This window comes from Jaculus jaculus, chromosome 4 (assembly GCF_020740685.1).
Source record: "Jaculus jaculus isolate mJacJac1 chromosome 4, mJacJac1.mat.Y.cur, whole genome shotgun sequence".
In the NCBI taxonomy this organism is placed as follows: domain Eukaryota; kingdom Metazoa; phylum Chordata; class Mammalia; order Rodentia; family Dipodidae; genus Jaculus; species Jaculus jaculus.
The window spans coordinates 48,501,556-48,522,216 of record NC_059105.1 but is presented as its reverse complement, the minus strand read 5'-3'; the positions used below and the strand labels follow the sequence as shown (position 1 = coordinate 48,522,216).

Sequence of the window (20,661 nt, the reverse complement as noted above, 5' to 3'; positions counted from 1 at the left end):
TACCTGTGTCTGTCTTGCATGTTTCTGAAGCATTCTCTGTAAAACACATAACCACATTCTATATGGTTTTTGCTTTCTTAACATTTTAGTATTACTTCTGTTGAAGTAGAGAACCTGTTTTTGCCTTTACCAGACCTCACCATTTGTCTGATATTCATGTATCTCACCAGGGACTGAGTCATATGGGTTAAAAGACCTTGGATAGGTTAAAAGAGACAGATGTTGGAGGAAGGACCAACCATAAATTCACAAAATAAAATGGAAGAATATAATGTTTCACTTAGGGGGAGGAAGTTGGCAGTTAGCAATAAACTAGTACAATTACAAAAGGAAATTATTCGATGATTTAAAAATTACAAGGAAGCCATTTGTAGCTAACACCAAAGATAACTATCTGATGCCAGAAATTTTGGAGAAATAATATGTTTGCAAGAATAATATCCAACAGCTAGTAAACAGTCTTGAATATATCAAACAAGAAGAGCTACTAAAAGTTAACCATACTCAGAAAGAAACCCCATCATACTTGTTTTGCTGTTGCTATGACCAAATTCTTGAGAAGCGACTTAGGAGAGTAAAGGGTTAATTTGGCTCTGTCCGTGGCAGGGGAGGCAGGGTGGCGGAGCGGCTGGACCTTGAGGCTACTTGCTCTTCTCTGGTCAAACCAGGAGCAGAGAGAGATGAACGCTAGTGCCCAGGCTTCCTGAAACCGTGTCTTCATTCCATATCTCCCCTGCCCATGGGATTGTGCCACCCCTACTTAGGATGCGCCTGCCCTCCTCAGCTGAACCTCTCTGGAAGTGCCCAGATTCAGAATCCTAGGGGATTCTAAATGCAGCCACGTAGAGAGTGAAGGTTCACCATCTCCACCGTCCTCACTGGTAATCAGCAAAAATGAATGGAAACACCACTGAAGGTGCCACTTCACATCCCGCAGCAGGACTGAGGAAGTAGGATAAAGCTGGGGAGATCTTCACTGACCCATGTGGACTCATGAGCCATGGATCTACTTAGACCCACTTGGTGTCACTGTAAAGTGAGGATCTCCTCCTGGGGAACTGACTAGCAATCTTCAAGAGTCACGACATGATAAGAGCCTACACCCAGTCATATCCTTTCTATGCCCCTTTACATGGCGGGATATATCACACCAGTATAATTTAAATGAGTCCCAAACCAGCTTATATGAAGAACATTTCCCACTCCCCTCTGTGTGTTATTATAAACTACAGAGAACCCAGACATGTACCAGTGAGGGAACACAGTGAGGTACCATGTTATCATGATACGTTGTCCATTATTACTCAAGGGTAATATTGTACAAGCAGAGTTTGGACCATGTACAACAGTACAAAAGTGCATTTAGGAAAATGCTACTGTTGATAATTGTGCATCTTTGTATTGTTCTGTGCTTCCGTACGGCATTCAACATCATTGCACCTGAAGGGTAGAAGAATGAGATAGTGGAAATGAATACCTTTAGTTAAACTGCTTACAATGTGTCTGTGTGATTCAACAGACAAGCTGAAGCTGGAGCGGGATTTCAGCAGATACAACTACCTGAGTCTGGACTCGGCCCAGGTCAATGGAGTGGACGATGCTGCCAATTTCAGAACTGTTAGGGTAAGGGGAAGTACTTTGATTTCACTTTAAGATGGGAAGCACCATATTGCTCAGTCAAAACTGCTAACAATTCTGTTTTCTTTAAAGTATTATGTTCCTAAGGTTTTAGACTTATACAGGAATTCATTACATTTTTATTAGTTTTTTTTTTTCACTAGTTCAACAGCCACACGGACTTGTGAAGGCCACGTTTCCCAGAGCATGCCGTGTCACCATTTAGCAAAAGGAGCTTGCATATTGAAAGACCGAGTGTTTCTATAGACAAGGTTTTGTAGTCAACAGTAATTGTGTAAGAATTGTCCTTGGATCCTGTTAAAATGGAGCTATTTTTGAGACAGAAATCTTGTTTTTAAACGTTAGAGAGCTGATGTATAAACCAGAAGGATTAACATTCCACATCATTAGAAAAGAAATGATTTTTACATCATGCTCTGTTTTCTGTCTTTATGTGGCATGCATTTTCAAAATGACTGCCATTAGGACATTATGGCAACTGGGATTTACTTCCGAAGGAGACTGCCGGGGTTGTGAGGGGGCCGGGGAGGAGGTCACACTGTGGCTGAATCAAGATCGCTGTCAGCTAATCATCATGAGTAACTGGAGAGGACATGGCTTATTTCCCTCTCCCTCCCCTTTTGTACATGCTTGAACATTTCCATAACAAAAAATGAACTTTACTCTCATTGTTATGTAGCCTAGTCTCTTCCCCCCTTCTCTCTCTCTCTCTCTCCCTCTCTCTCTCGCTCGCTCTTTCTCTCGTGCATACACAAAATAATCATGCCAGCTGTTTTCAGAAAGAAGGCATCTCTCAGAACATGCCTTTGTGTAGGACTGTATAAATATCCTCATATGGAAGCAATAGTCTAATGTCTAATGATGCCTAGATAGGATTTTACTTAAGGCTTGAGTCCGAGGCCAGTTTTGTAACTCCTTTGCCTGGCACACATAGTTGGCACTCCTTGCAGATTTATGAATGAATGAGTGTTCTTTCTACCCACAGCACTTTCACTGAGGTATGTCACCTTTCCAGACCAGTTTCTGTCATATGCAAATAAGTAAGGACAGTTTCTTTGCTGTTGATTATAGAACATCTTCTTTGGTATATTTAATAACAGAACCCCAGTTTGAAAAAAGACATGTACAAATAGCAGTAAAGGTTGAGGTCGGATTGGGAGTGAGAGACCCCTGAGGCTCTGCTCCCAGCTTCCTGTTCTGTCTGACTCATTGCCACAACATGTACAGCACCCTGGGGTCCTTGAAACTCAATGTGAAATAGCTTTGTGTTTTAAATATTTTTTTTATCCCAGTCATGAATCTATAATATGATTCATTAAAAAAAAAATTTAAAAAGCTGAAAGTGGTGGCTCACACCTTTAATCCCAGCATTGGGGAGGCAAAGGTAGGAGGATTGCTGTGAGTTCGAGGCCACCCTGAGACCACATAATGAATTCCAGGTCAGCCTGGGCTAGAGTGAAACCTTACCGAAAAACAAACAAACAAACAACAAAAAAAAAAACCTGATAAAGAATTATAAAAAGCCTAGTTGGGTAATGTCTCAGCAGCTAAAAGTGACTGCTTATAAGCCTACCAACCTGAGTTTGATCCCCTCAGCACATGTAAGGCTGGACACCAAGCGACATGCGTGTCTGTAATCCCAGTGCACCTGCAGCCATGGAAGGCAGATCCAGGCAAATCTGGAAGATCGTGTGCAGCAGCAGCAAAACACAAGACCCTTGTCTCGAACGCAGATGGCAGGAGAGGATTAACACTCTGACCTCCATGTGTGTGCCATGGCACGTGTGCGCCCATACACACGCCATGTGTATATTCACATGCACATTAAAAAGTACTAAAATTTGGGCAGGAGAGATGGTTTAGTGGTTAAGGCATTTCCCTGTGAAGTCTGAGGTCCCAGGTTTGATTCCCCAGTGACCATATAAACCAGATGCCCAAGGTGGTGCATGCATCTAGAGTTCATTTGCAGTGGTTAGAGGCTCTGGTGCGCTCGTTCTCTCTTTATATATATCTGTCTATTCCTCTCTCTCTAATATTTTTATATCTCTTAATTTTTTAAAAATCTTATTTTAAAAAATACTAAAATTAAAAAAAAAAAACTATAAGCAGGGCATGGTGGCACACTCTTTAATCCCAGCAAGCAGGGCAAATGTAGGAGGATTGCTATGCCTTGTAGGCCAGCCTGGGCTACAGAGGGATTTCCAGGTCAGCATGGGCAGTGAAACCCTACCTCACGGGAAAAATAAAAAATAACTACAGAAAGCAAACAGGTGATTCTTTCCTTTCCCAGAATGCCATGCAGATTGTGGGCTTTATGGATCACGAGGCCGAGTCGGTCCTGGAGGTGGTGGCAGCCGTCCTGAAACTGGGGAACATTGAGTTCAAGCCTGAATCACGAGTGAATGGTTTAGATGAAAGCAAAATCAAAGATAAAAATGGTAAGTCAGTGGAGAATCAGCTCTGCTTAGGAAACTTGCTTTGAACCCTGCCCAGTTTAAAATCTAGAAATCAAAACTGGGCTTTTCATTGGCTTGGAAAAAAAAAAAAAGTTCCTAGTGTGAAATTAAACAGAAATGTAGTTGGGAGTTTTTAATCTTTTAATTTATCTATGTTTGCACAGAGTGTGACTTAGGGCTGCTTAAGCCTCGATAAGGATCATTGATAGCTTACACAGTCATTTTTGCTCCATCTTCCTCTGCCTCCCAACAGAGTTAAAAGAAATTTGTGAGTTGACCAGCATTGATCAGTCTGTTCTAGAAAGAGCATTCAGTTTCCGAACTGTTGAAGCCAAGCAAGAGAAAGTCTCAACCACACTGAATGTGGCTCAGGTGGGTACAATGTGGCATACTGAAGAAAGAATTTTCAAAGGTAGTGATGTTTCCAAATGAAATTTTACTATTTTTTAATGTTTTATTTATCAATTTATTTACTGTGTGTGTGTGTGTGTGTGTCTGTGTGTGTGTGTGTCTGTGTGTGTGTGTGTCTGTGTGTGTGTGTACATGCACATGCACCAGCCAGGGTCTTTTACTGCTGCATATGAGCACCAAATCCTTGGACCACTTTCTTCATCTGACTTTACATTGATGGCTGGGGAATTGAACCCTGGGCCCACAGGCTTTGCAAACAAGTTCCTGTAACCGCTGAGGCATTGTCACAGGCCCTAACATTTTATTTTCTAGGCTATTTCTCCAATCACACTATATTTTAGGCACTGTTCTAAGCACTGGGGTCGCAGAAGACAGTTAAGCTGGTAAACATTCCTGTCTTCAAGGAGCTCAGAATTCTCAGGGACAGGTAGGCAGGGTAATACGAGCCAGTAGACGGGAAGTGCTGTGGCTGAGAGAAGAGTAGAGCCGAGTAAGGTCCGGATCCAGAATCAAGCACTTGGTCAAGATCCTCAGAGTGGGGAAGGAGGGTCAGGGAGCGGCGGGAAGTGCAGAGGTGTGGCGTGATCTGCCGGTGTTTGGGATGGTTCTTCAGGCTGGATGTGGAGAATGGAGGGTGGGAGAAGTAGGGGAACACAGAGCCTAGCAGTTTGAGCCAACTTGGTTGCATTAGAGCCAGTGGGATGTAGGCCCTTTCTGGATAGTTTTGACAAATAGAGGCAGCAGGGTTTGCTGCCAACGTGACGTGTGGTGTAACAGAGGTATTGGGGAGGATTCCATGCTCCTGGAATAAAGAAGTTATTACCATTTACTCATCTGGACAAGAAAGTAAGGGGAGCTGGTTTTGTGGTGAGATGGTGAAAGCAGACTGCTTTGCTCATTGCATTCCCGTATCCTCCCCACCATGGCCAGTGAGGTCTTTCTGAGACACGCATCTGAGTTGCTCCCTTCTGTCTCTCTAGTTCATGAAATGGATGTGTTGTGTGCCTAGGTGATATCTGGAGCCCCTTGTAACATAAACCCTCTGATCTAGGGCTTAAGCATTTTCCTACCAGAGTTAGATGTCTAATCCAGAACTTGCCACCTGAGCCTACTTTGTTTATTCCACTGTATCTTCTGGTCTCATCCGTAGCCTTCAGCCTCTCAAACAGTAGGTAGGGTGGAGTTCAGCCCTTCTCTCTTGCTCTGAATACTCAGGCTTTCCCAACCCAAGAATGCTTTCCTCCCTTTGTTCTCTTTCAGCATTTCCTATCTGATTTTACATGAGTCACTGTGGGTGTGGAAATGCTATAGCTTTATGCATGTGGAGATTTGGTGACACTGAGATCTTATTATATTCTACATGCCCCCCACATGTAGACCCTCAGTAGGAAAACAGGGACTAAGGAAGGCTTCATGGAGAGATTGATAGATTTAAATGTAAAAGAATGGGTGATGCCAGGCATGGCGGTATAAGCCTTTAATCCCAGCACTCGGGAGGCAGAAGTAGGAGGATCATCGTGAGTTCGAAGCTACCCTGAGACTACAGAACGAATTCCAGGTCAGCCTGGGCTAGAGTGAGACTCTGCCTTGAAGCCCTTCCCCCCCTCCCCAAAAAATAAAAGAATGGGTGAAAGATTAGTTCCAGAAGAAAGCATTGAGAAAAGCTAGGAGGTATGTGCATTTGGGGTCTATTTTTATTGTGTGTTTTATACTTATATTTTATTCATCTCCTACAGAAACCAGACCCATGTGCCTTTTTCTTGATCAGCTTCTTTGAGTTATCTTAAGCCACACAAGTAAAGTCTTTCTACATTCTTGAACCTCTGGCGTGGAAGGTGTGGCTTGGGATCCTGGGCTTTCAGCACCTCAGTCAGAGGTTGCTTCTTTGTTCCCTAGTGCTGAGTATCTGGTTCCACTGACCTCCCTGCCTGGCAGATTTCATACTTGCAAGAAATGATTTATTCTACTGACTTTTCCTCCTAGCTTCAATTCTGAGGCTCATCTATATTGACCCTGCCTCATTTTCCTCTAAGCATGCAGATCTGTCTGCAGATAAGGATGACTAATATTGAAGGAATGGAAACTCAAGACATACTTGATTGTCCGACTTCTATTTTGTACCTGTCCTTGGCCTCCAGGCCCCCTGTAACCTGACCCTATCGACGTGGCTGATCTCAATGTAGTGCTTTCGAACTGCCAGAATTACTTTTACTTGATGCTTTTCCTGCCGCGCCCTGTGTCCTGTCATGGCTCGGTCCTTCTACCACCTGTAGGGTGCACATGATTGTGCCCCATCCAAGGGGGCTTCCTTGATCCAGCAGGCCCCTCAGGTTTCCTCTTCTCTTCTCTTGTCTTCTTTCTTTGCAGTTTCGCCCTTGCCCTTTCCTGGTCCTGTGTCTTAGATCTCCCCAGCTCTAGGCTCCTGGAGGATGGGGCCCATGTCTGTGCATCTCTGTGTCTCACCTTGCATACCACATTGGATCCTGGGCCGTGCCTGATGCCAAGCATCTTAGAAGCAGATCTCACCAGGGATCTCCCTCTGTATGCCTCAGGCAGCTGCAGGAGTACGTGTGTGTTCATGGCGCGCCGAGTCATCCATCACACTTGGCATTTCCCCTCGTTTCTACACATCATCTCATCAGGGGTCTTTAAATGGGAATCAAGCCTTCCTGCTTTCTAGGATATTGCCCTGGAGGTAGGGAGCTGGAGTCAGGGTTAGCAAATTGGCAGCCCCTGGGGCTACTAGGAGCCCTGGGATGACAGGTGCTGGGGATCCAGCTCTGGTACTCACCCTTGCACCAGCGCTTTATCACATTGGGTCATCTTTCCTGCCCCAGATGGACAGCTTTCTAAAAATTGTGCACTATGTAAGCATTTCATCACCTAACTGCATGACCGTTATTCTATGATGGCTGCATAACTTCCCTTTGAATGGGTGTTTATGCTTCTGGGTTTTTGTTTATTTGGTAATATTGAAATGAATACCTTTGTGGCAAAAACTTTCACATTATTTGGAATTATTTTCCTGGGATGCAAAAATGTAGGATAACTGTGTGAACAGTTTGCCTAATTCTTAAACTTTTCATCTAGAATGTAATAAAAACTGTGCAACAAGAACTTTGAATTAAAGAGACTTTAGATAATCTTCAGTAAGTACTTTCTTTATTTTATAGGAATTAAGCTTTGTGGTAATTTTGTTAAATTCTTCTTTTTCTTAATAGGCTTATTATGCCCGTGATGCTCTGGCTAAAAACCTCTACAGCAGGTTGTTTTCATGGCTGGTAAATCGAATCAATGAAAGCATTAAGGTACTAAATTAAAGCCAAAAAGTTAGTTGTAATAAATGATATTCACAGTCTGAACATTAAGTCAAAAAAGTTTAGTCAGATAATTATCACTTTAAATGGTTATTCCTTTTTTTTTTTTTAGGTAGGGTTTCACTCTAGCTCAGGCTGACCTGGAATTCACTATGTAGTCTCAGGGTGGCCTTGAACTCACAGCAATCCTCCTACATCTGCCTCCCAAGTGCTGGGATTAAAGGCGTGCGCCCCCACGTCCGGCCTTAAACAGTTATTCCTTATGAAGAATTTACCTTCTATAGAGTTGAGATTTGCAGAGATGTTGTTGCTGCTGCTGCTGTGTGCTGTATCTCCCTGGTGACCAGCAGAATTATAACCCATTTGCTAACTAGTTACACACACTTGTCTGAAAAGGTCACTTGATCTTTTGGATAGCAATGTGCTTTTTATTAAAGAAGAGCCTTGGAAAAGGTGACCTGGAAAGGCTGAAAAGGGTCCACTGTGTACAGGATTCAATGATTTCTTTATTTAGTAATGAGGCACCAATAGTTCCTTTTATGACTACATCACCTATTAAAGTTTCTGAAAAGACCATCCTGGTACCTTAGTTCATAAGTCCCCTAGTTTAAAACAATTAATTTGTAGAATATGTCTGCTTCTTAAATGCTTGTAGTATTGTGCCTAAATTAATTCAGTCATTTGAAATCTTTTTAAAGGCCCAAACAAAAGTGAGAAAGAAGGTCATGGGTGTTTTGGACATTTATGGATTTGAAATTTTTGAGGTAAGATTTTTAAAATTTTTGTTAGCACTAATATAAAGTGGAATATTTAGAAATGAAGTCAATGTGTAGGCAACTTTTGTTATAAATAATTATAACTTTTAATCTATAATAACTTTGCATGCACACACAGCTTGGTAAGTGCTAAGAGCCAGAATTTGGAGACATTTCTATAAAAGGAACTTCTTGTATTAGTTGGCTTTTGAAATTTTTACTTTGAGACATGTAACAAGCTACATGGACATTGTACTGGCGGCCATCCACTCATTTGTAAGTAAGGTATAAAGTGAAGCATTCAAAACGCCAGAAATGGAGAGCCAGCCTGTCTCATGGCCGCTTTTTATCTGTGATGCTGTAAGTTAAGAGTTAGAATTCAGTCTCATCCAGGTCCTGCCCAGCTGTGATCGTGCTGTAATGAATCCTGTCGCAGAGGTTAGAATAATTTGCAGTTTAGAATGTACTTGCATGCTTTATTAAGCATTGTATTAGGTTTTCCCATTTTACAAATGATAAAACAAGGCCCTGAAGGTCAAGTAACCCCCAAAGTTATATTTCTGCTAAGTGACAGGCAAAGGCCCAAGGCCTGACCTCCTGACACTTTCCCTATGGCTTTTCTTTCTGGTAGGAGTAAGACCACGGCCATATCTTCACTCTTCTCCCAAAACTCACAGGTTCCGTAAAGTTTAAAGCTAGTGAAACAAGCAAATGTTGTAACAAGTCTCCAGTTTCCCCTGTTTCTCTGCCCTTGTCATCACTCCCAGCTCCTGATAAGTAGAGAAAGACAATATGAGAGAGAGAGAGAAAGAGAGAGAGAGAGAAAGAGAGAGCGTGCTGGCAGCTGCCTCCCATGGTGTCCCCAGAATTCAGCCTTCAGCCCGCTGTCTGTCTCGGTCAGTGACACTCCAGCTGTGGTCTGCGAAGGAAAGCTGACAGGTCCTTGGTACAAAGGAAGGAACTCGAGCCCTGTGTGTTAGGAGCATTGCTTGTGTATACTCGGAAATCCCTGGACTCAGATTAATTCCTTTCTAGCAAGACCTCAGGTTACTGTCACTAAGTGGGTAGGATATCAAAGTCATTCTTTACTATTGGCAGGGGAAAAGATGTCTTACCTGGTACATTGCTCATTTAAAATTAAAGGGCTGCATAAGCAGGGTAAGTGAGAAACAGATTTTGCTTGAAAATTAGGATGAGGGGAGATATATTCAGTGATTTTTTTAAAAAATTAAAGATGTTAATTTAACATCGTCAGGAAAATATTATTGATATTTAGCCAGCAGCAAGTGTGCAATGCCTTGCCATGGTAGATGGAATAGTAGGGTTAATTGGATCATTTGGGGACTTCACTTAGCTTTGTCTTCCAGTATGTCATAAGGTCTAATTAGCTCTGGGAAACTGACTGTAAGAATTAAAAGTTCTGCCCGGGCAGCACTTTAAAAAGTGGACAGTAAAGGTCCCGACTGTGTTTTCCAATGTGTCTATTTCTGCCTCAGTGACTCCACTGGCATTTCCCATGAAAATGGTTTTCAGCTGAGCTGGTGAAAACCTTTCATCCCCTTTGCTTCCTCTCTGAATTGACAAGGGAAACTGCAGCATTGACCTGTGGGACGATGATGCGCAGCTTTGCCCGCAAAGCCCTCAGCGCCAGCGAGTGAGTCCGCACGGCTGGCTGCACGTGACCTGATGTCAGTGTGGAAAACAGATCACTGAGACCCTGACAGCAAAAAGTTTAAATCATAGAGTCTGTTTACAGTGTCTAGAGGCACTGGCATGCCCATTCTCTCTCTCTCTGCCTCCAATAAATAAAAAAAAATTAAAATATTTTATTTAAAATAAAGTTCACAGAGCAAAACAGTCTAGGTTTGCCTCCTGATAAAGGAAAAGAAAAATTGTAATCCAAGTGCTCCTCAGCATTCCACACAATTCAGTTTGGCCTTTTATATCACTGAAAATTTGGTCTTTGATTTCTTAGACATATTTGTAGTATCTCTATTAAGAATAAATGCTATTCTTTAAAAAATTTACATTCAAAGGTAAGTTGAGCAGTATAAACATGTTCATCTCATTAGTCGTGAGTGTTTAGTGGAGCAGAGCAGGCGGCTTAGTTTCCCCTGGGCGCAGTACTGGCTATTCCTCCTCAGTCCTTATCATCTTGCTCTATCTACTTCATAGAAAGTGATCCATGTGTAGCAAAGGTACGAAAGGCCAGGTGTTCCAACTAAAGCACCCTGACACTTGAACAAGAGTCAGAGTAGCCCCTAGTCGTTCTCATGATTATAGAGCTTGTTTTCTAGGTTCTCTATAAAATCAGGTTAATTCTGGCTGGCCACAGTCACAACCTTCTGTTCTCATTTCCCACCTTCAGGTTTGCCATTCCTGTGCTACACAACTTAGAGTGGAGGGAGATGACTTTAATGTAGATTTGAAAAGGAACAGGGCAGGCTGGAGTGATGGCTGAGCATTTAAAGTGCTTGCCTGCAAAATCTAAGGACCTGTGTTCGACTCTCCAGGTCCCACATATGCCAGAGACACCAAGTGACACAAGTACGCAAGGTCACACATGTGCACAAGGTGGCACATGTGTCTGGGGTTTATTGCAGGGGCTGGAGGCCCTGCACACTAATTCTGTCTCTCTCTCACTCCCACATTTTAAAAAAGTGCAGTCTGTTGGGTTTGCCTCAAAAAAAAAAAAAAAAAAAAAAAGAAAGAAGAAAGAAAAAATGGTGGCAGTATGGATATATGTTTGCCCATAATTGCAATAATAGTTATAGACTAGTATAAGGTAATAATTATTTTAATTTTTAAAACTAATACTTTTGGAATATTTATTAAAATCAAAATAACATCGTTTTTTTCTTAAAAGAATTTGTTACATACCTGGATAAAGAAATTGCATATTTAAAGGGAAGTTTTCTAAACCTTTAGCCAGACATTCAGTTTGAAGTTGTTTTCCTGACACGGGAGTTATAAGAATGGATTATGAGTGCACTACCTTCTGCTGTAAGAACCGTCATAACTGGCGTCTGCTGAAGACTCCACCAAACCCATGTGCGAGGCCAGCAGCTCAGCCACAGCCCTGCCCTAGCCAGGCTTCTCGCTGATACCCCCAGAGTCTTCTTCCTTTGTGTATAAATGCACTGCTTTATTTACGATGCAAGAGTCTTCATTGTATGGAACCTCATCTAACATGTTGTATCCAAATTTCAATTGTTTGCCTCAAATGAAAGTGCTCAAGTCTGTAACTGAGAGCACTTTTTGCTTGGACAGATACTCTTGGTATTTAAACTGCTCAGTTTCCAACACATACCGCTCACCTGCAAAGCTCTTGCTACCCACTCCCATACCACACGCAGAGAGCGCTGGGCTATCTCCTGTTGGCCTTCTTTACCTCACTGTTTTTAGAGTACAAAATTAAAAAAAAAAAAAAATTACTTGCCTTAAGAAGTTCAAGGTATTCTTACCTGCCCGTAGTTATGAACTCTGTTGGAAGTATGATTTTCTGTGCCTTTAATATTGAAAAAATGGTCTCAAAGTCCAGAATTTTTTAAAGAAGCCCTACAGTTTAAAATGGCCTCTTCTGTACTTCTAAATGAGTGCGAGTTCACTATCCCTGCATACTGTTGGTGACTGTGAAGTGACCCAGTCCCCAGACACGGCTCTGCTTACCTGTATTCTCTACAGCAGTCGGTACAGGGCAGCGGGTTAATAGAATCCCGGGATGTACTTGTTTGAAGATGCTCCTAAATGCTTTAGTTTTATCCCTCAGTGTCTGTGGATAAATGTAGATAAGACAGTAGAGAACAGACTGTTTCTAGACTTGGTTGATCTATTTTGTAAGGAGAGAACCCCGCATATGAAAACCTGACATTAGTCTCACCTGTACAAATGGAAAAATGACTTAAATTGTTGTCAGGCCTTCCCTTCTCTCCCTCCTTCTCTCTTTCTCTCTGTTTCTTTCTCTCTCTCTCTCTTTCTTTTTTCAGGTTATTATTTGTTTCCAATTTATTCATTGTGTCTGTGAAGTTTCATTTCCCCCAGATTTAAACAATGTCAACACGTAAACTTAGACCACAGGAAGCTTGTGTCAGGAGTGTGTCAGCAGTAACTCACTGCCCTGGCCATTCTTGACATGCTTTGGAGTTTGTGGGATGCATTTGCAGAAGGTGCAGATTTCCATGGGGAAACACATGAATTACTGTATTGGTAATTGCATGTGTTCTATTTTTATTTGAGGTCCTTAGTGGGGTGTTGATTTTTAGTGACCAGATAAGGTTGGAGAATCAAGATTTTATTCTGAGGCCCTCCCAAGGAAGATCCAGTGTCCTTAGTATCTTTAGTGGTCTTGAAGGAGGGCCTGACGGGTTTCACACAGGAACGGCTCTTGTGGGAGGGCGGTGTCTCTGGGGCCTGGGGAAAGGCTCCAGTCTCCTGTGGTCTGCCATATGCATTTTCCCTGGCTCTCTAAGTAGGCATGGACCTCGGGCACGTATCATGTATGTTTTCTTTGTCCTGATCATTTGGCATAAGAAACTCCGAACTCTCGAGTTTTGGGGCTTCCGGTAAATTGGATGACTTAGTTTCTCAGTCAAACCATTCTTACTGTGAAAAACTCTCCCCCGAGCAGAACCAGGCCCATGGTTGAGACATCACAAGACTGTATCTAACTATAAAGTTTTATGCCAATCAGTAATACCGCCTGGGTGGTAAAGCTGTTCATTTGCAACAATGAATAACTTTAAGTGCTTGCTTCTAGAAGTCTATTGCTAATTAAGAACTGACTGCATTTTGTATAATCTGTCCCTCTGCACCAGACTGCAGTAAGTATGAACCGTGTGCAGTGCCAGCGTGTCGCATGCTCGCTGCCCCCGTGTGAGCTTTGAGTTTTGCAGTAAATGGTTGTCAATTAACCGTGTGGTTCTGAGCTAGAGAATCCTTACAGGAAATGCTAGAGGTGGATGACGACTTTAATGTAGCTCTTACTTAATCCTCAAGCTATGTTCTTGTAACTGTGAAGCTTTGCCTCTGGGTTCTAATCTGCTTCCGTGTGTTCCGTGGTCCTGTTTCCGAAGTGTGTGTCACGCTGCTCGTACCACATACTGTACCAGGGACGCTTGTCACGTCCTTCGCCCTTTTCCTCTTCAGCCATCGTTTGAAATCTTAGCATGATTGTGTTGAGATCGCTTAATGAGCACAGACTTGGGAATAAAGTTTTTCTCCATGTGTTTGTTTTCTAAAACCAAAGGTCTGCTGGTAGCAGCCATTTTTTAATTTTTGGTGTGTGTACGTGTAATAGAACATGATATAAGGATGTATTTTATCAAACCAAGAAAACATGACTTTTCTTCTTACATATGAAATGGCTTTAGGCAGGTTAAAATAGTAAAATGACATCTGACACTTAGCTCAGACTGATGTTAGTCTCCAAACAAAATTGTTAGTTCGGAGGTTTGTAGAAAATGTATGTGATGCCCTTTGCATCTGAGATTATATTTGTTGAATGTATTGAAAACATTTGCTTTTTTAATAAGAACCTTCAGAATTTTGAAATTTAAAAAAAATGAACTTTTATGCTTGACTAAATTTTACATTAACAGGGTAAGTCCACATTAGTGTGTTCCTATGTGTTATTTATGGTTTAAATTTGTCCTCTGATCACTTTATTGGTGGTGATTACAATTCCTTAGCAGGATCCCAAGAAAGAATCTGGTCTGATGCTGGGTTCTAGAAAAGAAGGTAGCCAGACGCTCCATTGCATATCCAAAGTAGGACCAGTATTGACTTTTAAAACATCACCTTTCAAAAAACTATGACTGTTTTTGTTGTTTTGTTTTTGGTTTTGTTTTGTTTTTTTTTTTTCTTTGCTTTTGTTGTTCATGGAGGGAGTTGGGTTGTTTTGTACGAGGAGTGTTGAGCTTCAGCTCGTCAGTATACTCCGGGTCTTATGCGACCAGGACTGACCACATCAGTAGAAGCTACAGTCAGGTTTCCCAGAGGGGGTCTTGCTCCTTCTGCTGCCACCACGTGACAGAGATGGTAGTGGTGGAAGGCAAGCCTTAGTGTCACATCTGTCTTCCCAGAAGGGGTGCTTTAAGTGAAAGGTGCTCACCAACAGACATGTGTTGTGCCTTCGGAATGTGTGGTAAGTGCTGTGGATTGAATTTTTGTTTTGTTTTGTTTTGTTTTTTTGAGGTAGGGTCTCACTCTATCCCAGGCTGACCTGGAATTCACTTACGTAGTCTGAGGGTGGCCTCAAACTCACAGCCACCCTCCTCCCCCTTCCTCCCGAGTGCTGGGACTAAAGGCATGTGCTACCACACCCAGCTTGAGATGGTTTGAATCTGGTGCTTTCATCAAAAAATTATAAGAAATTACTAGAATCAGGAAAAACTCTGGAAGAAGAAACAGCAAGGCTCCTAGGAGTGCAGTGTGGATCTTCTGACTGGGGGGCTTTCGTTCCATCGCGTCTCTGGTGGTGGTCACTTTACCACACTCACAGTAGGTATGGGGACAAGAGGTGTGATAAACAAATGAACAAGAGGGGGTGACGACCCCTTCCCCTTAAGAAATGCACAATCTGCTGAGATACGTATGTGAAACTAATTGATACCTATGTGCACATCTGTCCACACATCTATTAAACACATGTCAAAGGGATTGGACCCTCTGGAAGGAATAGGTCAGGTCAGGAGAACCTAGAAATGAAAGATTGAGGAGTTGGTGACAGAGATGGTGAAAGTCATCATATCTTTACTGAACGAACCTCAGGAGAAATTGTTTTTAACCATGTGAGAGGTACTTCGTCCAACTTAAAAAAAAAAAAAAGCCTTTGTCCTTTCAACATTGCAGTATTTGTGCATACTTTATTCAGTTGCTTTCCCATGAACCATTCCCCGAGTGCCCGCACGAGGCCAGCATCTGTCTTAGGAGCCTTGTGCTGGGCCACAGTCAAGTCTGAAAGATGGTGTATGGCATTTCTCCTGGATTGGATGTCTGAGTGTCATTGTTAGGGAGAGCTATTAGCAAGATTTAAACATTTTCCTTCATTTTTTTTTCCACACAGGACAACAGTTTTGAGCAGTTTATCATTAATTATTGTAATGAAAAGCTTCAACAAATTTTCATTGAACTTACTCTGAAAGAGGAGCAGGAGGAGTACATCCGGGAGGTAATGTCACGTGTTCTTTTCTTACGCATAACTCTCGATTCAGAAGACCAAATATGACCCGGGAATCAGAGATAGCTAAGTTTCACCATAGTTTGTCTTTCAAAAAATTGTCTCTGTGTCATCTGTACCAGCTGAGGTTTTAAATATATATATGTATGTATACATATACATATACATACATACATACATACATACATACATACATACATACATATATATATATATATATACATATATATATATATATATTATTTATTTGAGAGAGGGAGAGGCAGAGTGAAAGAGAGAATGGGCATGCCAGGGCTTCCAGCCACTGCAAACGAACTCCAGATGCATGCGCTACCTTGTGCATCTGGCTTGTGTGGGTACTAGGGAATTGAACCGAGATCCTTTGGCTTTGCAGGAAAGTACCTTAACCGCTAAGCCGTCTCCAGCCTGAGGGTGTTGTTTTTTAGTACTGCCGTATAGTCGGTGGTCAAAAAATATTAGCTGATGGTCTCTGGTCTCATTGGATTCAAAAGTAATGATGTAAAGTAATACTGTTAAGCAAATAGTGAGAGGGAAGTGGAGAAGCTGTCATACACACGCACAGCAGCTGCTGCTCTGCCATAAAAAGAACTGAGCAATTAATATACACTATAACTTGAACCATAACATCATATTGAGCGAAAGAAACCGAATCAAAAGACTTCCTACTGGATGAGCCTGCCTCTGTCATTCTAGGGAAGGTAAAGCTGGAGAGGGAATATCTGTAGGGAAGCCAGGGTCGCTGGTCACTTGGGCAGGAGTTGTGGTTATGCTGTGATTGGAGAAGGAAGTTGAGAACTGATTATGGTAGAGGTCTTGTCCCACATGGCTATGCCAAAACTTTTTCAGAGTTGTACCAAAAAAAGTCAGGTTTGAGGATATTTTGAGATTTTTCTCAATCTTCAAAGACATTGGTTTTCAAAACACATAAATAGGGTAACACTTGTTATTTATTTAGGGTTATTTGTGGATTACCTCATTCAATGCAATTTAGAAATAACCAGAAGTAATGTTTACAAGATCTTTTTTTCATCTTTAATTCTAAAACACTTAAATGTGGTTTTTAAATAGCCATTATTTTTCAAAGCATGAAGCTATTTCAAAAATACTTTGTGTTTTTATTCTTTTATTTGCTTTAATATTTTAGTAATAGTACCTGTTTTGTTTTCCTCCCTCCCTCTCTCTTTTCTATGTCTCTTTCTCTCTCTCTTTCAGAGTCACTATGTAGACCTCAGTGGGTGGCCAATTCAAGATTCTTCCCTTTCAGCTGTGGGATAATGGGATTATAGGTGTGAGCTACCACACCTGGTCTGAATCCTCCTTTCTTCCCTCCATTCCTTCATTCCTTCCTTCCTCTTTCCTTGTTGTTAATGTCTGGGTATCTTTCTCCTTCCCTCCTCTCTTCCTTTTTATGTTTGTGTGTTTGTTTTGTTGGGTCTTGCTGTGTAGCCCAAGCTGTCCTTGAACTAGAGATCTTCTGCCCCGCCTGGTGAGTGCTGCTCTTAGAGCCGAGAACTTGCACACACCCCTGGCTGTGATTTTATCATGGGATTTTAAATTGCTGGCGATTTAGTAAACCAACCCACTACTCTTAAACTGAGTCACAAATAATCCATCTTGGTTCTAGAATGATCATTCTACTTTAGAAATATTGTGTGCTTGTCTGCCACCTTTTGATAACATAAATATCCTGGCAGTGCTTCGTTTTTTTTCCTGCCTCCTCATCACAAAGAGAATGCTAGAGACTTTGATGTGTCATTTAACAGTTTGTTCCCATCATCTGAAACACTTCTAAGAGTATATAGGATGATCTCTAGCTTGCTTTATGAAGTATATTTCTTCTCCTTAGAAGAAATCAATGTTTACACGTTCAAACAGAGTGCAAGCAGACAGAACAGTGGCATTTGACCTTACAGATTTGGCTTTGAGGCTAGTGCTGCAGCCTCTGGATGGGTTTTCACGATGTTCCTTATGTTGGAAATACTTGCCTTAGACTGGACTGTTTCATACTTGAAAGAGTTAACTGCCCTACAACTTAGAATTGCCTCTGAAATAATTTTTTTTTCCTTGTGATGACAAATAAAGAACAGAAGAATCCAGGCCTTAGATTCCTGAGATCAAGTTCTGTCTTGTTTCCCTATAAACATTGTAAATATACACAAAGTAACATTGACCCAAGGGCCTGTGGAGTAAATATTTGGCCTAGAGCCCATGAAGTGCATGGGAAATAGCCACAGATGGGAGCAGGGAGCGGGAGGCGCTCAGAGTGGGTCAAAGGCGTTTGCCTCAGTCAGCTATGTCAGTGGTGAACTACTGTGCTGAGAACGTTTGGGGACGGGAAGATGACATTTGCAGAACCAGTAGTATAAAGAAAAAAAAATTGAAGCCGGGCGTAGTGGTGCACGCCTTTAACCCCAGCACTCGGGAGGCAGAGGTAGGAGGATCGCCATGAGTTCGAAGCCACCCTGAGACTCCATAGTGAATTCCAGATTCCAGGTCAGCCTGGACCAGAGTGAGACCCTACCTCAAAAAAAGAAAAAAAAAAAAAAAAGAAAAGAAAAGAAAAAGAAAGAACGTGAAATGTGCTGAGATGAGCAGAGGCTGTCTTTGAATGATGCTTTGACCATCGTGTGGATCTGGTGTTGTTCTGTTTTGTGTTTTAGGACATAGAATGGACTCATATCGACTACTTCAATAATGCTATCATTTGTGACCTAATAGAAAATGTGAGTACTTAGGTACTGCTTTCTAAAGAAATTTTCCATCTCTAACTGATGTCACTGTTTTTGCTGTTAAGTGTAAGTATTTTCACCATTTCACACTTTTCTCTATGGAACTACAATGTCTGGACACGTGGTAGTGCTAAGAGACCATTCATAGACAGCTCCTGGCCACATGTACAGTCAGCTGGACATTGTAGCACTTAGCGGGAGGGCCATGCCCTCCTGTTGCCCCTTTCTGACTTTCAGATGCTGGGACATCACATTCACCAGACTTCCGTGTGTACTAGACGCGTGGAGCCCACCTATGGCTCTGGGGGATATGCCCGCTGATCAGAGCAGGCTGAGAGCTGCCCTCTAGGCTTTTGCAAATCAAAGTATCCATTTCATCTCTAGAACTCTACTGACCCTCTAGATTAAGTTAAGATAAAATAGGAAAAAGGTGAACTGGTGCTTCAGAACTCTTAAGTGTACAAAAGAGGCCAATGCATGTGGTACAGGTGGCCTCGAACCCTGCGGTTTTTCAGATGACTGAGGTATGTGTGCATGTGAAGAGACTTAGAATGTAGAAACTTACTTGAAAATTTCTAGAAAGCTGTTTGAATCCAAGATATTTTGTCTTTCTACCATATTCTTTACTTTATTGTTAATGGAGTAATTGTAGGAAGGGGTATTTTTGTGTGAAAACAGGAAACTTTTGTTTTATGCTTAAGACCTTGACAGAGTAATTTGAGAGAGTGTGTGAACCTCATTGTCTTATAGACTTCCGAGCTGTTGGACATTGCACAAAACACACCATGTTCTGCACATCTTACATGAACCCTTTTGGAAATTAATGTAATAAGCTCATTTTTTTTTCCATCAGTGGATAAGATATTCTTAAAAGATACATCTTTATTTCAGTTGAACATGAAACACAATATTCTAAAGCCTTGGTGTTTTCCAGTAGAAAATAAACTTCATTTTGAAAAATCTCATCAGCTTTAGAATGGGAACGCTGATAATCCACATAAAAATTTCAAAGCTTAAGCAAAGTGTGGTGGCACATGCCTTTAATCCCAGTACTTGGAAGGCAGAGGTAGGATTGCTGTGAGTTCAAGGCCACCCTGAGACTATATAGTGAATTCCAGATCAGCCTGAGCTAGAGCGAGACCCTACCTCAGAAAACAAAACAAAACAAAAAATCGAAGCTTTAGCCTAAAATTCAGAAAAAGCAGTAGATTTTCTGACCATTTTCCTGGTAATTGAGTGAACAAGGTGATCTACTGGAAGAACTTTAACTTTCAGAATTCTCAAAGAGCTTGCTTTTTCGTCATAAACATAACATTGTACTTGGTGATTACTTTTTAAGGAAGAGGGGAAATGTAATATACTTAATCTAACTAGGTTATCTCAGTCCGAAATGCCCCTGCTGTGTGATTGAAGAAACTCATGTTCACATAAAAGCCTTGGTACATAAAGGAAGTGTTTCCTTCCAGCATCATTTAAACAATAATGTTTATTCTGGGGATGTTATGAACACACTTGATTCCTGAGAGCCCACACTTCCCTTGGGTTTTGTGTGGAATGAATAAATGCTGGTCAAAGGATGTCATGGCCTCCTGAAGACAAGGGGAGGGGGACAGAGGCCTTCGCTTTGGGGGAAGTGGGTGGAGTTGATGGTCAGTGGAGTGGATTGTTTCTGGAATCATGACCTATGGTCTTGGAGGGGCAGTCCAAGGAAGTGCAGCCTTTATGTAGCAAAATAGAAAATTCTTGGATTCTGATTCAAGTTGAGGGCTTTCTGCTCTTGAAATAAATAAGATCATGGAGTCTGAATACATAGCAAGTAAATTTGTACTCATGTCTAACATCCATTTATAAATCTTAAATGGAACAAGAGCTTTATTTTACACATGCTCTGAAAACAGCTTGATTACAGCATCTAGAATCACAGCATTTTTCTAGTTTAGAAACTCAACTTTATTTTGAATATAATTTAGTAACATATGAAACGAATTTCCTTCCTAAGCTTAAATCAAAAGCCATAGGAGACTGCCCTGTAATTGATGGCATGTTATAGACATTGGATTGTCACACTGTTTGATTTTTTTTTTTTTTTTTTTGATTTGAGGTCTACTAAACTTGTACTGAGTTAGCCAAGGTGTTCTGTGGGAGGGGAGGACAGAC

General features: G+C 41.6%; 1 protein-coding gene across 5 annotated transcripts in view; it reads left to right on the top strand.

Annotated features, from left to right (window-relative positions):
• Nucleotides 1–20,661, top strand: part of Myo1b (myosin IB) — a 183,387-nt gene that overhangs the window by 128,626 nt on the left and 34,100 nt on the right. For all 5 annotated transcript variants that reach the window (XM_045147061.1, XM_045147060.1, XM_045147058.1 and 2 more), the window contains exons 9-15: nucleotides 1,520–1,623; nucleotides 3,929–4,076; nucleotides 4,348–4,466; nucleotides 7,727–7,813; nucleotides 8,521–8,586; nucleotides 15,641–15,745; nucleotides 18,436–18,498. In XM_045147061.1, coding sequence (XP_045002996.1) covers nucleotides 1,520–1,623; nucleotides 3,929–4,076; nucleotides 4,348–4,466; nucleotides 7,727–7,813; nucleotides 8,521–8,586; nucleotides 15,641–15,745; nucleotides 18,436–18,498 — 692 coding nt within the window. The remainder of the gene's footprint in view (nucleotides 1–1,519; nucleotides 1,624–3,928; nucleotides 4,077–4,347; nucleotides 4,467–7,726; nucleotides 7,814–8,520; nucleotides 8,587–15,640; nucleotides 15,746–18,435; nucleotides 18,499–20,661) is intronic.